Source organism: Dysidea avara, chromosome 10 (assembly GCF_963678975.1).
Source record: "Dysidea avara chromosome 10, odDysAvar1.4, whole genome shotgun sequence".
In the NCBI taxonomy this organism is placed as follows: Eukaryota; Metazoa; Porifera; class Demospongiae; order Dictyoceratida; family Dysideidae; genus Dysidea; species Dysidea avara.
The window spans coordinates 465,124-481,489 of NC_089281.1; the positions used below are offsets into that span (position 1 = coordinate 465,124).

The 16,366-nt window shown below is 39.1% G+C and overlaps 2 protein-coding genes across 4 annotated transcripts in view; one reads left to right on the forward strand and one right to left on the reverse strand.

The window, feature by feature from the left end:
* Positions 1 to 2,652, forward strand: part of LOC136267852 (inactive tyrosine-protein kinase 7-like) — a 29,726-nt gene extending 27,074 nt beyond the window's left edge. The window contains exon 15 of the mRNA XM_066063015.1: positions 1,970 to 2,652. Within this exon, the coding sequence (XP_065919087.1) occupies positions 1,970 to 2,530 (561 nt within the window). The 3' untranslated portion in view covers positions 2,531 to 2,652. The remainder of the gene's footprint in view (positions 1 to 1,969) is intronic.
* LOC136267853 (uncharacterized) lies at positions 2,442 to 16,198 on the reverse strand. 3 transcript variants are annotated; one of them, XM_066063016.1, is made up of 6 exons: positions 16,049 to 16,198; positions 6,257 to 6,593; positions 5,744 to 6,211; positions 3,191 to 3,836; positions 2,832 to 3,052; positions 2,442 to 2,778 (listed from the first exon to the last, which is right to left on the reverse strand). In XM_066063016.1, the coding sequence occupies exons 1-6, from the start codon at positions 16,181 to 16,183 to the stop codon at positions 2,672 to 2,674; spliced, it is 1,914 nt and encodes a 637-aa protein (XP_065919088.1). In that variant the 5' UTR covers positions 16,184 to 16,198; the 3' UTR covers positions 2,442 to 2,671. The 3 variants fall into 3 exon arrangements, with proteins under 3 accessions (XP_065919088.1, XP_065919089.1, XP_065919090.1); XM_066063017.1 differs by having other exon boundaries at positions 2,442 to 2,789; XM_066063018.1 differs by lacking the exons at positions 2,442 to 2,778; positions 2,832 to 3,052 and adding an exon at positions 3,059 to 3,159.
* Positions 16,199 to 16,366: the final 168 nt, after the last annotated feature.

Consider the following 16,366-nt stretch of genomic DNA (forward strand, 5'->3'; position numbering starts at 1 on the left):
GTGTGTGTGTATGTGTGGTATTACTGTGTCCCAGGTTTGTTGCTGTTGTTTTTCACATGGCTTGTATTCCTGGGGACTGGTGTTAAGCAAACGCCAATTGTCCGTGTTTCGCACACATATATAAGAGGTCAGGTGGGGCAACCCAGTAAGATTAGTATATACAAGTACACAAAAATTTTTTGGAATTTTCAACTAGAGTAGGGATCATAGCACATCAATTACTGAAACAAGCTGGAATAGTGCACAATATTATATCACAGTAAAACAATAAGAAGTGTTATATCCCTACTGTGCTCAAGATACCATAATGGAAATGCACAGTAGGGATATAACACTTCTTATTGTTTTACTGTGATTTAATATCGTGTACTACTCCAGCTTGTTTCAGTTCCTTTTATCAATGTGCTATGGTCCCTACTCTAGTTGAAAATTCAAAAAAAAATTTGTGTACTTGTTTGTTAACTTTTTTTTGTAAATAATTATTATGACTGGTGAACCCACGCATGCATACCGCATCTAAAATGGTGCCGTGTGCCCCAGTTATATCAATTACCGTCTGAAAAGTGAAGTATCCGTTACGCTTCATTGTCGGCTATGTTCAACCCATTAACACAGCAGTATGAATCAAGTACTGTTCGAAAAGCACCTCTGCAATTAAAATAGTCACTATGAAAAATATGGACGATTTCCGTTATGAAGGGAAGCCATCACGTGCTACCACCAAATTGACACACTTTTCGCTGTCAGCAAAGATGAATGGGACACAAAGGAGGACACTGGTAAATCCATGAAGAATACATTGTACGTACTGAGGTATGCCAAAAGGCACCTCTCAGGCCGAAGCGACGTTGAACAGTGAAAAAATCAAGCCCATAGCCTTAGCCGTTGTCGAGTTACAATTGTCTGAAGGCATCAGTCAGTTAGTCAGTCAGTAGAAAATTCTGTTAAATAATTTTTTTTTTAAATTCCGTAACAACTTGTTGAAGGCATTTTGGGTCAATCTGAAGGCTTGCTTGGGCTTAGTTTTACCTAACCAATACTGCCCATCGTTGTCATGGAAAATTGAGGCTGGTTTTTGGGTGATGTTATTTCGTGGGCCACGCCTACCGTACTGTATGATAGCATTGCCAGACCAATAGCCGCTTATACTGATTTTAAGTGCTGGCTGTAATCGATGACAAAAAGTTACCATTATCATTTGTAATGGAATATACTGACATGTTGTGGTAGCAGCTGTACATACCTCATATTAGTATATTACACTAGAGACTGTACAGCTGTACATACCTCATATTAGTATATTACACTAGAGACTGTACAGCTGTACATACCTCATATTAGTATATTACACTAGAGACTGTACAGCTAGCACAAGTGACAGGTTGTTACACTCATTACTCACTGCTATTATCCCTTAGCAACAGTGGCTCTTTGTCGTCAAACATAGGTAAAACCTGTAAATACACATGCTAAATGCTTGTACACCATAATTATGTTGTGCTACTGAGCTGGTAGTGGGTTGTAATGTCACCAGGTCAATTAGAGCTAGTACAGTAGGACCTCAATTATCCGAACAGTAAAAGTGACTGCTCTATTAGAGTATTTCGTCATTAGGTGAACGTTCTATTAGAATAAGCATATATTCTATTAGAGTAGTTGAACAGAACTCTGTATATAAATGAATGGGCTTCATTTATCCAAACAAATTCACTTATCTGAACACTTTTATGATTTAACTAGCACACAGGTGTTCAGATAGTGGAGGTCCTACTGTACTTATATGGTGCATAGTCTGGCAATGCAAGACCTGTGGGGTACAGCCAGTTATACCAATTTTATTTTACTGGTATTTCTTGGCACTGTAGATATGTAATAAATGAAATTCAGTGATGGACTTGCTTGTGTGTGTATGTATTATAGTGTATATATACTACACACGCTGGTGGTTAGTGGCGTGTTGCCCTTATAGGGAGATCTCAAAAAGTTCCTACGTAATTCCAGCCCAGACTCATCAGACCAGCCACCCAAACTAACCCAACATAGTCTACTACAAATCATCCTACAGATAGCTGATGGAATGTCCTATCTATCTTCTAATAAAATCATCCATGGCGACCTTGCTGCTAGAAACTGTCTAATCTCTTCAGAGTTACGGGTAAAAGTAGCTGATCTCGGTATAGGTCATGATGTACACCCAGATGACTATTATGATGATGGCACACAGTTGTTACCAATACGATGGATGCCTCCAGAGATATTGCCAACTGCAGAGTTCTCCATCCATAGTGACATGTGGTCGTTTGGTGTAGTGTGTTGGGAGGTGTTCTCATTTGGACGACAGCCATATGAAATGATGTCTAATGAGGAACTGCTGTCAATGGTACCAAAGGGACTTCAGCTGGACATCCCAGTGGAAGGCTGTCCTAACCCATTATATTCCATTATGCAGGAGTGCTGGAGCTTGCAACCTGAAATGAGACCAAAGTTTGCCCGTCTCTGTGTTGCCATTATTGATCTAGACCTGGACTAAATTGTGTCTATATTATTATTGTATTTTTAAACTGCATAACTGACAAACAAAACACACCCCCCATAAATTGTAATGTCTTTAAATCTTGTGTGCTTAAATTATATTATATTTGATGTCTATAATTTCTGTTGTGTATTGTAACTAGTTGTAGAAGTCAAACTCATCTATCTGGTTTGATTTACTGGCAGTTGCCATGGCAGCTGGAGCTTCAAGATCATACAGCTCTTCAGTCGATGTTCCTAAAATACCTGTGATGTTGCTATATATATATAGTAACACCAAATAAAGACACAACATGTACCTAGTTTACGCAGGTCCACCACATGTGAAGTGTGTGTGGCTGTGCGTTGCTCCAACATGGATGGGACATAGCCTCCCCCACCCCCTGAGGGTGAGGACAAACTTGTATTGTCATCATCAGACTCCATAGCAGGTGGGGACTGATGGTGTGTACCCTTGACTCCCTCACTGTTGTCGCTGTCATGATCAGTGACAAGGTTTGATGGTAGTAGTGACATTTGCCTGTAATAGAGCAACACACGTCTCAACTATGGGATAGTATAACCTTCCTATGTGGTAAAAGGTATGATGGTGGTCTCCCCACAGTACGAGGTGTGATAGTGGTCTCCCTACAATAATAAAAGGTGTAATAGTTCTCACCTTGGAGACACTTTACTACTAGAGATGTTACTCAACAAATCTTGCTCCAGTTCTAATATTGCTGATCCTTCACTGATTAGGGATGACTCATCGACATCTTGATGTAGTGACTTAGCTAATGATTGATAAGCTGCTGTCTCAGTTAAAGGCACATGCTCTTTGATTCCAGCACTAGTTGAGCTCTCCATCTTAGCCACACTCAGTTGTTGTCTTGCAGTTTGATTGGTCACATCACTTGCTGCAGGTCGGCTAGGCTGGGTCAGTGATAATCTACTAAGTGAAGATGAACTGCTGGAATTAGAGGGTGTGGCTAAAGTACAGGTGGGCATGACGACAGAAGTGGTGATGGGTGTGACTCTTGATGCAGTAGTAAACAATGATGCAATATTGGATGATGTAGTACTGGTAGGTGGGGCGTTTGTGCTAGAGGGTATGTCCACTTTAGAGGAAATGACTGGCTGTATCTTGGCAACAGTAGTAATGATGGGAGGGGTTGCAGACACGGAGACAGTCAGAGTAGTAACATCAATTGTATTGGAGTTTATTGCTGCAGAAGTAGTGTGTGTGGTGGATGGGGCTTCACTATTCCAGAAATTGTCATCATCATCAGTACTTGTGACATCATGTGAGATAGACAACTGCTCACCTGGGGATGACACACCACAGCATAAAGATGATTGCTACTCAAAACTGATCAAGCTTGTTATTAACGTGACATTGTAGGATTAAATGTGTCATTTAAGATAAGGTCAATAACACTTAACAATTATCTACTTGTGACTACCATATAGCTGGGGGGGAACATTTTTGAGGTTGTGGATTTGTAAACAATTTCAAAATATTTCAAAGATATAATTTCCACCACTAGCCCCAAAACCTTGAAATCAGCAAAAATCACCCTTCCCCTCAAAATATTTAGGTATCACTGCATAATGATTGTACAATCCCTTTTTACCAGGAAAGGTAGCACAGCACATGTGTGTATGGAAAATACAGCACCAGGGGGGGGGTTGAGGGACTGTACTAGTCTCAAGACACCACCATGTGCTGTAATGTTTGCACACACACACACACACACACAAGAAGGTGCTTTAAATAATAAATTATATAGTATCATCTATTAGTTCCCAAACACTGCTTCAATATTTGGTGATCAGACTATCAATAAGTGAACTATTTGATAATACAATACCTGTTACCCTTCAATAGTACAAACCCAATCACCCACAACATAGGAGTATCTAAAATCTTTGTTTCTCCTAAAGTAGTTATGACCCAACTAAATATTATCATTCCCGTCGGTGCAACTACAATCATAGTTGCTGCAGTAAAATACACCCGAGTATCCACATCCATTCCTACAGTAAACATATGATGAGCCCAAACTATACATCCCACAACCCCAATTGAAATTAAAGCATACACCACCAAATATTCCTTTTTGGCTAAATCCTGGTATCACTTGAGATACAATCCCAAACCCGGGTAAGATATTATATTGTACTATTTGATTTTTGCTGATATTAAAAAGTATTGATATGTTTTTCAGATTTTGATATTTCAATACAACATATCACATGATCTGAATTTACTTTAAAACGTGTATTTTAGCTTAGCTTTCCATTACCTTCTGCAACTTACAAATCACTATTACTCTTAATATGTGGGCGAAAAAATTCCCATTGTGTGTAGCCATATAGCTACCTACTATCAAATTATGTAAGCAAACCAGCAATTTACTCATGCCAGTTCATGTTACAATATCACATCGAAAAGTATCAATATCTGCCAATTTTAGTCAATATCATATTTTTCTCAAATCCTGCATCACTAAAGTTAAAGCACCCACCGCATGTGTGTATGGAAAATACAGTACGAGGGGACGTGTCAAGAGGCTAATACAGCACGAGGCAAAGCTGAGTGCTGTAATTGCCTCGACACCCCCCCCCCCCCCCCCCCCCGAGTGCTGTATTTTACATACGCACAAGCATAGGCAGAGCTTTAAGTGTTATATTGTATGTCGTCTGGCTTGGAGCAATTTCTCCAGTACTCAAGAGGATGAAAAACTAATAATTAAGTTTATGTGGCCTAACTGTACTGTATTTGCCCAATTAACTGCATAACTGTACTGTATGACTCAGTTACGCAGTTGATTAGTACTGTATGGACAATACATTATGTGGCATCATTTTGATCCTCCCATGCAAATTACAATATGAGACAGATATAGTATCATTTAAAGTCTCCAGTTCTTGTTAGGTTAGGTAATCCTAAGGCTGCAGCACATGTTGCTGTCAGACCTTCAGTGCTGGTCACTGTAAAGTGCTATAATAATAATAATAGTACAGTTGATGGATGATTGGTATTGTATTGTCAGCACTTTGATTCATATAAACAAACTTTATCATGGCCTTAATTGAACTATTGTATGAACAATCACCTACAAATCAGTTGGATATAATTCTGTGATTTGATTGGGTAAATACATTTGGATCATAGTGACTGCACATTGTAGCTTGTCAGTCAGGAATGATCTGGTATAGTATCACCTACCTGCTCCTTCCATCACTAAATCATCTTGATCTGACTTCATGCCATCAGAAGGTGTTAGAACATTGTTATGATCACTTTGACTAAGCTTCATGTCACTAGAATGATCATTTTGATTACTCTGATGATCTGACTTTATGCTACTAGTGAGGGTATTGTCTTGATCACTTTTTTGACTAAACTTCATGCCCCTAGAATGATTAATTTGATTGTTTTGATCCACGTCCTGATCTGACTTCACGATATTAGGTGTTGCTTGACTATGTAGATCAGACTTCATGCTACTTGGAGTGCCATCTTGATTTCCTTGATCAGACTTAATACTACTAGTTGACGTTGAAGAATCTTCTTGATTTCCTTGATCAGAGTTCATATTACTGGTTATTAGAGCATTGTCTTGATCACTTTGATTGACTCCCTGATCAGATTTGATACTACTAGAATCGATCAAAGCATCAACATGGTCAATACCTAAGATCAACAGATCAATAACAAGAAGAAAAAGAAATTGCTCACCTGATGATGAACTAAGCAATGAGATGTCACCATGTTGAGAGGTGTGGACAGGTGGCTGAAAATGATCTGATTGGTTAAATGTGATAGCAGGTTCCACTGAACCCCTTTCATTAGAGGGTGTGGCTAAACTGTCACTGCTCACATGACTACTGTCACTATTGGTAACCAGTGTTGGCATGGCAATATGATGGTGTACTGCATGGGTGTGGCTTAAACCTGGATGTTGAATGGTACTAGATAAAGTCACAGTGGTTCCTATTTGATGACTAGTCCTTAACTGTTGAAGTTGCTCTAACCATACAGGATACAGTTTGATCACATGATCCTGATACTGGCTCTATTGTATCATAATAATAACATAACAGATTGTATGGTAACAATTAACCTCAACCAAAGTCTATACTACATATTAGTGTTCCCTTCCTAAAGTTGATTATCCCAATGACTGTTCTATTAGAGTATTTTCTCTAGGTGTGCAGTAAACATCAAAACACTGCATAAGTGGATTTTTATGCTGCAGGTTTCACTCCCTTCTCTTTATAGCATGTACTACAGATGCGGCCATGACTACTAGAGCTTGAACTACAGCAAGACAAACAAATTGACAAGGTCAATCCACCCAAGCAATAAAGTTACATGCACCAGTTGTGGAATTGAAATGTATCTACAACTCCCACAATGAAGACTACATCATACTTAGCTGGCATTTAGGAGATACAGAGCACAAGCCAAAAGTTGGGGAGAGAAACAATTTGAAAATTCATCGTGAAGGTGAAGTGCTGATAACCGATGAATTCATTGAGTTTCTAGGAGACAACAAGGACAACAAGGACAACAAGGACAACAAGGACAACAAGGACAATAAGGACAACAAGGGCAAAGCAAAGTAAGTGTTAGGGGAACAAGCTGCAGGTATATGCTACATTGCAGTATGTCATATAGCTAAAGTCAATGATGCTATTTCAATATAATTATACAATGATGTCACAGTTAACAATTGTGAACACTATTGGTGTGTTTGTTTCTACTACAAGCCGAGTTCTCGGAAGCAGTTTATCTGTAAATATTATTAAAGACTTACTAAGTACATACACAACAATGGCATTTCTGCAATTTTGTTGAGAATTTAGTTAATTTCCATCTGGAGTTCAAATCCACGCTCTTGTTACAGTCCACAGCACAAGCATTTCCAGACACTTTGGCATGTATTAGTTAGCCCAAGAACAAAAAAACCGACTGCTTTGAAACTTCTGGTGTGAATAGCCATGCCTAAAGGGATCACAAAGTTCTTACATGTTCCAGAACATGTGTGACATGTCAAAATTTTTTTATGTAAACAGCAAAAAATATCTTAAGATTTAGCAGTGTACTAGGTAATATTAGTGCCTTATATTAGAAGAGTTCAATTTACTGCCATACATGATAATTAATTCCTCACAAGCTCACCCACTCACAATGGCAATGATGCTAGTGCTGTTGACTTACACCACTTAATTTGTATAAATCATACAACACCAATATGTTATACCAACAAGTAAAAACACAACAAGCATGACGATATGTTTTGCTTGCAGTGACAGCTGATAATTTGCTAATTTTGTGGCTTCAAAACCAATTTGAGGAGTTGCTGAAATGTAGGTAATTATCATGAACCACGATAGTGGGTTCATAATAGGGATCGCCCATGTTGTTTTTTTTTGCAAAAACTCTAATAGAACACACGCCTAAAAACCACCTTGGAAAGCATCCTCCAACTCAAAACCACCCTCTGGTGGTTATTTGCAATGAGTATTGGTCCACCAGTACGTATCAAGTGAAAAGGAAACAGTCTGTGTATTTGGGACAAAACTGAAATTTGCCATTTTGTTCATATTATAATATTATTTTGTTTCACTCATGTACAGCAAGTTATCCACTTTTTCGTGCTAAAAACTATATAGCCATGCTTACTGAGTCCTTCCTCGTGTCCATGACCTATTTTTGATTTCATTTTTGGATGGAAACAGCCCAAACCGGGCCGTTTTTTCTTGCCAAAATGCCATTACGCACGAGAAGCCACACAAAATTGTACTCGGAGTTAGGTTTTTTGGTTTGCGCTGCTTGTGGATAATAGAATCTGTCTTAATCTGTCTTTAGAATCTGTCAAGAAGCTTAATCTGTGCTGAAGACTTTGTTGCAAGGTGGTTTTTGGCTCCGTAATTATTGAACGTGGGCAGGTTATCTAGATTAAATACTCTAATAATGCAGTCAAGTGTATAACAACAATCCTTGCACTGAATTTGACAGCTATTAAAGGCACCAGTAATGTAAATTGTAGCTCATATTAGGAGACTCTCAGTCTGTATGCACATTGCAATTTGATCAGTTTCATGTGTGTACTGAAATGTTGACAGTGTTACTATGCAGAATGCAAAATTACTCTATTCACAACAGTCTTCATTATCAATCAAAGAAATCTCATAATCCATTACTGGATTAATAAAAAGTACACAAACTAGATGAATAAAAAATTTAAAATGGGAATAGGGATCGCTGAAAAAAAGCCATGAAACAAGAAGGGATCGCTGGGATGGTAATGTAAACCACAAATCCCTATTTTGACTCTCTGTGGTAAATCTTTAGTTACATGCTCTGTCATTTTGAAGCAAGTCAAAATAGGGATTTGTGGTTTACATTACCATCCCAGTGATCCCTTCTTGTTTCATGGCTTTTTTCAGTGATCCCTATTCTCCCTCTTAAAATTTTCAATTTTTTTATTCATCTAGTATAGGTGTACTAATGTGTAGCTATAGAATAATGTAAATAGATGACTGTTGATCGAGTAAAGAAGAAGGAAATTACATTAAAGGAGGCAGGAAAGTTGTATGGCATACCAAGAGCACATTACGTTATTGGGAACAGATCAAGAGCTTATGCTGGAGCCCCAAAAAGTTTAAATGATGAACAGAAATTGTGATTACTAGCCAAGCATTAACAGAGATGAGTCTTCCACTGAATGTATAGTATGTTGACACTGTAATAAATGATTACTAAAGGATTACTGTAAATGATTACTTAAAACAGCAAGGCACAGGAATGCCAGGCTGTGGTCGGTGATCCAAATGTCTCAGCCGTCACCTGGAACTAGCACGAAGGAAACCATAGCAGTGATCCAGTGGTAATAGACAAGTGGTTTGAACAGGTCAGAAAGACATTTGTAAAATCAAAAGTTGATGAATTCAACAGTGAGGCAATTGCAGAGAAGCTGTGGAATTATGATGAGAGTGTTCTGTACAACAGTAGCATCTAATAACAAAGAAAGGAGCAAAAGCTGTGTATGAGATAGAGTGGGTGTGAGTATATTACTGTACTAGTTAATCATTAATAAACTAAACAGAGTTAACAAAGGTAGTGGATCAGCATCCGGCAAAAGGCCAACACTGTTCATTGTGTATAAGGCAAAACACAATATGATACATGGAAACAAGCAGGTCAGTCTGGTACAGCATATAGTGTGTCTTCCTCTGGATGGATGGAGGATGCTAACTTCCTTAGCTGGTTTTGTAAGAAAACATTTTTTGAAGAAAGTTGAGCTACTTTTATGAAATAATCCAGTTATTCTCATTGTCGTAAATCTAGAACTGATTGACATGGCAAGGTTTCATGTGTCTCCCACCAAACTTGATGCACATTGTACAACCAAGTGGTGTTGGGTGTTGGTATATTTTGTCCACTGAAGCAGTGTTACTACAATAATTCTGAAAGAGTTGAGAATGTGAAAAAATAAACATTTTCCCATCACTAATTAAACAATTGTGGGACAACTCTTTCAAGGAAAGGCACATAATTTCAGGATTTAGAGCAGTTGGGCTGCATTCATTAAATCGAAATGCTACCGAAGATTCAAAACTTGTAACAGGTGTTCCACAACTGAAGGAGCTGGCAACACCCACAACAGTAGAACATGTATCATCTCCCATTGTGTTATGAGACAGTTGTAAGAGTTGTAAGGCTGACTTAACACCCATATGTGCCCATCTTACATGGCACTTCACAAAAATTCTACAGAAAAAGCACCATGAAAAACACTTCAAACGTTAGGTTGCTACAGATCATGGCTAGGTTGTAAGGTGAATGTGCAACCACAACATTTGCCAGCATGATCATGATGAAGGTAGGCAGGCAATCATGCAGACTTGTATGATGTACTTGTACTAAGCTAGCCAGTTACATACAATCTACTATATAATGCTGAAATGCTGTCTATCTGTCTGTGGTCCAGCTAGCTCCCGAATATTAGCACTGATTGACCCCGGATTTGCTGCATATTAATCGCCATCCAGCTGGCACCAAGGAGTTTGTTAATACAGTTTCTAGCATGTCCCATTTGCTGTACAATGCCAAAAAATCACCATTAACACAAGTTTGTAAACAGGTATTTCACGCACAGCAACTTCCTCATTACACGGAATAGCGATTGCAGCCCTACACTGTCGATCTACGTTATAATACACACTCTTTGTGGTGGTATTTCATTGCTACGGTGTCACTATGGAATAAAAGTCTTGAACATTTTCTGACACATTCCATGCCCACATTTCATCAGTAATTAACTTCAAATTCCACAACCCTACTCTCTACCCCAAATTGCTTATCCAATGGTGGAATTCATGCCTACAACTAATGAACTAACCTTACAATTCAGCAAGAAAGCAAACAAACAGGAAAGTTGACCTATAATATACAGTGGAACCTCTCTTATCCAGGTGGTCTGATACATACTACTGTCCGTATCTCAGAAATGTCTGTAACTAAGAATAACATGCTAGTATGCTAAAATGACTAACTAAAATACAAGTAATGTTGTTATTGTTATCAGTTAGTGGTATGCAGTTTAATGGGCAGAGGGAGGTAGTTGGAAAAGGCGGATATGGTCGGACACAGACATGGATATTTTTAAAATACACTTTTACATTTATAAAACAATTATTTTTCATACCTAATGTTGTTATTACAGCAGCATTCGCTTCCAGACCCAAGCGTCGATCTTGTCATAGCACTTATCCATTTATAAGCGTATGTGCGTAGCACTCTAAAGACCGTATAGTGTAGTAAACCTGCTCTAGAAATCTAATTCAGCGTCATAGACATTAAGCTGGCATGTCCCAGCCTAATCTCGTGGGTCAGGTCCTTGAAACCCTCAACGCTTGGTACAAGCGCCTGTGCCTTATACTAAAAGGCGTAAGATTGTGGATTGGCAGAGGGGGAAGTCACTACAGAGCATTCATGGTCACCCTCTGGGCTGTAAAATCCATTATCACCTAGTAGTTATTATTAGTAGAATAAACAAGCCACCAAACAGGTGAACAGTAACCTTTAGGCTCCCTCCTTGTGCCTTCATCTAAACCAAACTTCATTATGATCAATAAACTACAAGCCACATGACCAATTTGGGCTGTCCGGACAATAGAGGTCCTGGATAATAGAGGTGCCAGACAATAGAGGTCCATATAAGAGAGGTTCCACTGTACCTTGAAATCTGCTATGTCAATGGTAATGATGTCAGACGCACATGCCTGTGACGTGTTGAGCAATTCTAAATAATGCGCAATGAAGGAAAGCGACTTTCTGTGCTTCTAGGGATCACAGCAAAGTAGAAGAGTAACAATGAGGCATCTCTGCCTGGAGTGATGTCTGTTTTACAAAATTCATGCAACACAACACAAATTTGCAACTGAAGAGGAGTGATAGTTATCTTTGGCCACCTGGAATATGAACTCTGGAGTAGAGTACAAACAGTGCAGGCCTGGGATGGGAATACAGCTTTGAGTGAGCCAAAGACAAACGGAACATGCCCCTACCTACTGGGGGTGGTAGAGGCTACGAGTGAGAGAAACTGGAGTTACCGTACGTGTATTTTGCTTCTACAGCAGTACAAGTATGGTCAGTACATTCAAAGGGCAGGTACAATATTATATCAATCATTTAGCTCAACCTGCAATAAGTGCAGGTACCACAGCTAGTCATATAAAAGGATATCAATGATTACATGAACAGCTTTACACCTGTGTAGTTAGCTATATACACTGATAACAAGCAAGCCATGTTGTAGATGTTGTAAAGTGCGGCAAATCCTATGATGACAATGAGACGCAGAAAACATGGATAGGATGTGATAAATGCTGGAGGTGCAACTACACACGTGCAGTTCTTCTGCAGAAAGCCATCAAACAAATCAACGTGTCAGATCTGCAAGCAAAAGAAACATTTAGAACATCAACATACACAGTTTTTGTAGGTTGCATCAGTGATTGCATCTTACATATTTTATAAACAAAAGTACAAGTAGTCAAATGTACAGACTTCAACACAGCACATTAGTGTCCAGAAACTCTCCACCCCACAAAATTATTACGAAAACTGAAACTTCTCATTTTTTCCTGCTGATCCAGGGAGTTTCTGAGGTTTTCAGAAACTGGTGAAGTATATTCAGGAAAATATATTTGCAAAGGCACCAAAGGTTCAGATCAAAATACTCTAATAGAACAGTCAACTGTACCAACACTGGGGGAAAGCCCAGAATGGTATCCATGTCTGTTGCCAACTCTAATCTAGCTCCTGAGACTTATGCCAGCAGAAGCAAGCATAAGGAGCAGTCATAGTGGATGTGAAACTTTACATGTTGAACAGCTATCTATTGCCTATTATGGCCACTCCAAATAAATTCTGGTCCCCGTCCTCCTTTCAGGAATACAGTGCTCCATCAATTATCTGAACACTTGGTTTGGTTATCCAAAACAGTAGAAATTAGAGTATTTTGTTTAAGACGTATGTCCTATTAGAGTAGTTGAACAGGCTTTGATTATCCATTTTTTTTGATTATCTGAACATATCTTGGTCCCAAGGGGGTCAGATAATCGAGGGAGCACTGTACTAGCATGTAGACAGTGGTCCATTATTCTATTGGTACCTAGGTACAGCCATAGCAAACAGCCTGTAACAATTTCACTTTGTACCTTCATCTTTTACGTTGTAGGAATAATACAAACATGAATTTGTGCAGACTTGATAACACACTGACATGTGAGCTGACAACCTTACAAGATTGATTTTACTAAGACTGTACAGTATGCAAGATAAATCAGAAAATAATGGAAGAACATGGAATAATGGAAGAACATGGAATAATGGAAGAACATGGAATAATGGAAGAACATGGAATAATGGAACTTTCAGAGCTGGGAGGACTATCGATTGACAAGCAGTTGGCCTACCCTAGAACAGCATCGTTCTAACAGTAGGTTTACCATGTTTTATAACCTTGTAAAAATGAATTCATCTGTCAACGTAGCACCTTACTATAGTCCACTTACCTCTACTTACAACACCCGCCAATTCCATCCTCTCCACAACACCCGCCAATTCCATCCTCTCCACAGCACCCGCCAATTCCATCCTCTCCACAACACCCGCCAATTCCATCCTCTCCACAACACCCGCCAATTCCATCCTCTCCACAACACCCGCTAATTCCATCCTCTCCACAACACCCACCAATTCCATCCTCTCCACAACACCCGCCAATTCCATCCTCTCCACTTTGCAGTGTCATGGTCATCCACAACATATTACCAGATGAGCTCCTTCCCTAAGATTGGAACAAATTACAAGTAGGCCCAGCCTTGGTTGTCAGTGAAAATGTAAGTAATCAGAAAATTCATTGAGTGAATCACATCCAATAATTTGGTGTAATTATCAATACTTGTACCTATTAGTGTTTTGCTGTGATGTTTCAGCTCCCTGGGATACTATCAGCAACAAGCTGCCTATCCCAGTCACAAATCAATCAATCAATCAATTGGGAGTAAACAGATGTGGGCAGTCCAGTATGGCATAAGTAGGTGGATTATAGGACCACTCATTGTGTGTTTGTGAACTTTGCCAAGGTGTTTGACTCAGTGCCATATGAACATCTTCTTTTGAAACTTCATTGCCTAGGCATCACTGGTCAGCTATTACAGTCAGAGTGGCTTCGATCTTTTTTAACCTGCCGATTTCAACGAGTGACTATCAACGGCAACTATTCTGACTGGCTCCCAGTTAGATCAGGAGTACCACAGGGATCTGTACTTGGTCCTCTTTCGTTCCTATTGTATGTTGACGATTTGCGAACTGTGGTAAGCAATTCTACTCTGAAACTCTTTGCTGATGATGTTGCCTTATATAGAGAAGTTACAAGTTCTGCTGATCGTATGCTGCTGTAGAAAGACCTTGACAACATCTACTCTTGGACTATCAAGTGGCAACTTCGTCTAAATGCATCGAAGTGCTTAGCATTTTTAATTTCAAATAAGAAGAAATTAATTACTTTCATCTACAAAATCAACACCTCTTCTATATCATGGAATCCATTGTTAAACATATTGGGGTTCATATCAAGTCTGACTTATCATGGTCTCATCATTGTAAAATTGTCTCTGCTAAGGCCAAAAGAACACTTAATTGTTTGCGTCATAATTTGTGGGGAGCTACCACTACTGCAAAATCTGTTACATACAAATCATTGGTTAGACCTTTACTTGAGTACACCTGTCAAGTGTGGAGCCCCACACACTGCTTATGACATCTCTACATTAGAAAATGTACAACATTGAGCTGTTAGATGGGCACGTGGGATCCTGCTTCTAGGAGGTGGAATAAATCCTCTGATGATTGTGTTGATATGCTACATTGGCTGATTGATCGCCGTAACTACCTATCTGCATCAACACTATATGACATCTTCAATAAGAGAACGTCCCTGAACTTTTCTGATTATTACCATCATAACACGTCTGCTACAAGAGCTCACAATCTAACAATTGTACCTTTACAATCTACCATCAACAGCTACCGGTTCTCGTATTTCGTGAATACTGTATTCCTGTGGAACAATGTGTCTATTGATATACTGAATATTAAATCTGTGAACTCTCATCATCGTGCCCTTTATCGTCTGTTTTGTACTTAGTGTTTCTTGTAATTGTGTTATAGTATGTTTTGTACTGTTCCTGTTCTGTGTCTTGTTGTGTATGTTGAGGGAAGCATCCTTGTACAGGCTATGCCTTTTAGTGCCACCTTGTCATTTTGACAAATTAGATAAATAAATACATAAAAGGGAATTTACAAACAAATTTGCCCCCAGTAATAGGCTGTGTTAAATGAGTAGTCTCGTGCTTATACACGTGAGGTGAATCGCTAGTACATTGCGGTGAGGGATTGGTAGGGAATTAGACAACTGGCTACACCCCAGTAGTGGGGCTTTTTTGCTCTTGTAAATTGTGAAATCCCTATTCTCCACATAGCCCGTACTGGGGGGTAGGGGCTTAACACTGATAGGTACATATTAAATGTTTAACAGACAAGGGTGCAACACCTTTGCAAATCTGTACGTGATTTGAAATCATTTCGTGATTTGAAACCTGATTTGTGATTTGAAATTGGATTTGTGATTTGAAACTTCACTTGTGATTGCCGTAGTGTGATTTGTGATGTTATTACTGTGTTCTGAAGGACAGTAGTTCATGATTAAAACTAGTATTGTATCACTGTGAACTTTTATTGTTTAGAAATATGTTTTCGAGAGTAATTTTCAAGCAGTTTTAATTATTTGCGTGGGAGAAATCGCTCGAGATTTTGTTAATTTGTGATTTTGGTAGCTGAAGGGCGTACGTAATTTGGAGAGGTGTCATACCCCTTGTTAACAGAAGTCCAAGCAAAAACGCCCGCCCCTATCTTTATTACTATGGATACACACTAGGATATTTAATATACTTTAAGAAGTTCCAACCTGCTACCAGTAGGAGCGGAGAACTTTCGCTTCATACGCGTCACATCTTCCAGTAATAACTTGTTCCTAGCTGCAGCTAACTGCTGGGCCTCACACACCTCCTGGTACCGTCTGTGCATCACGTGATATCCCAGGGTCTTGGACGCGCTTTATATCCGCTTTGATTTAAAGGTTTTTATTTTCGCGTATAGTATTTTATGAATTTTACCAAACGAAGGCATACACAAAAGGCAAAGCCTGTACAAGGTGTCAGCCTCCCAGGAGAAACATACAGCACAACAAAACAAATTTTCGTTGTAATA

Excerpts from the sequence above, each read along its gene's own strand:
- LOC136267853 (XM_066063016.1), bottom strand. The coding sequence starts at position 16,183 with ATGCACAGACGGTACCAGGAGGTGTGTGAGGCCCAGCAGTTAGCTGCA. Across the intron at positions 6,212-6,256 it reads ATTGCTTAGTTCATCATCAG|GTATTGACCATGTTGATGCT; the intron begins GTGAGCAATTTC and ends TGTTGATCTTAG. Across the intron at positions 3,053-3,190 it reads AGTAGTAAAGTGTCTCCAAG|GCAAATGTCACTACTACCAT; the intron begins GTGAGAACTATT and ends GCTCTATTACAG.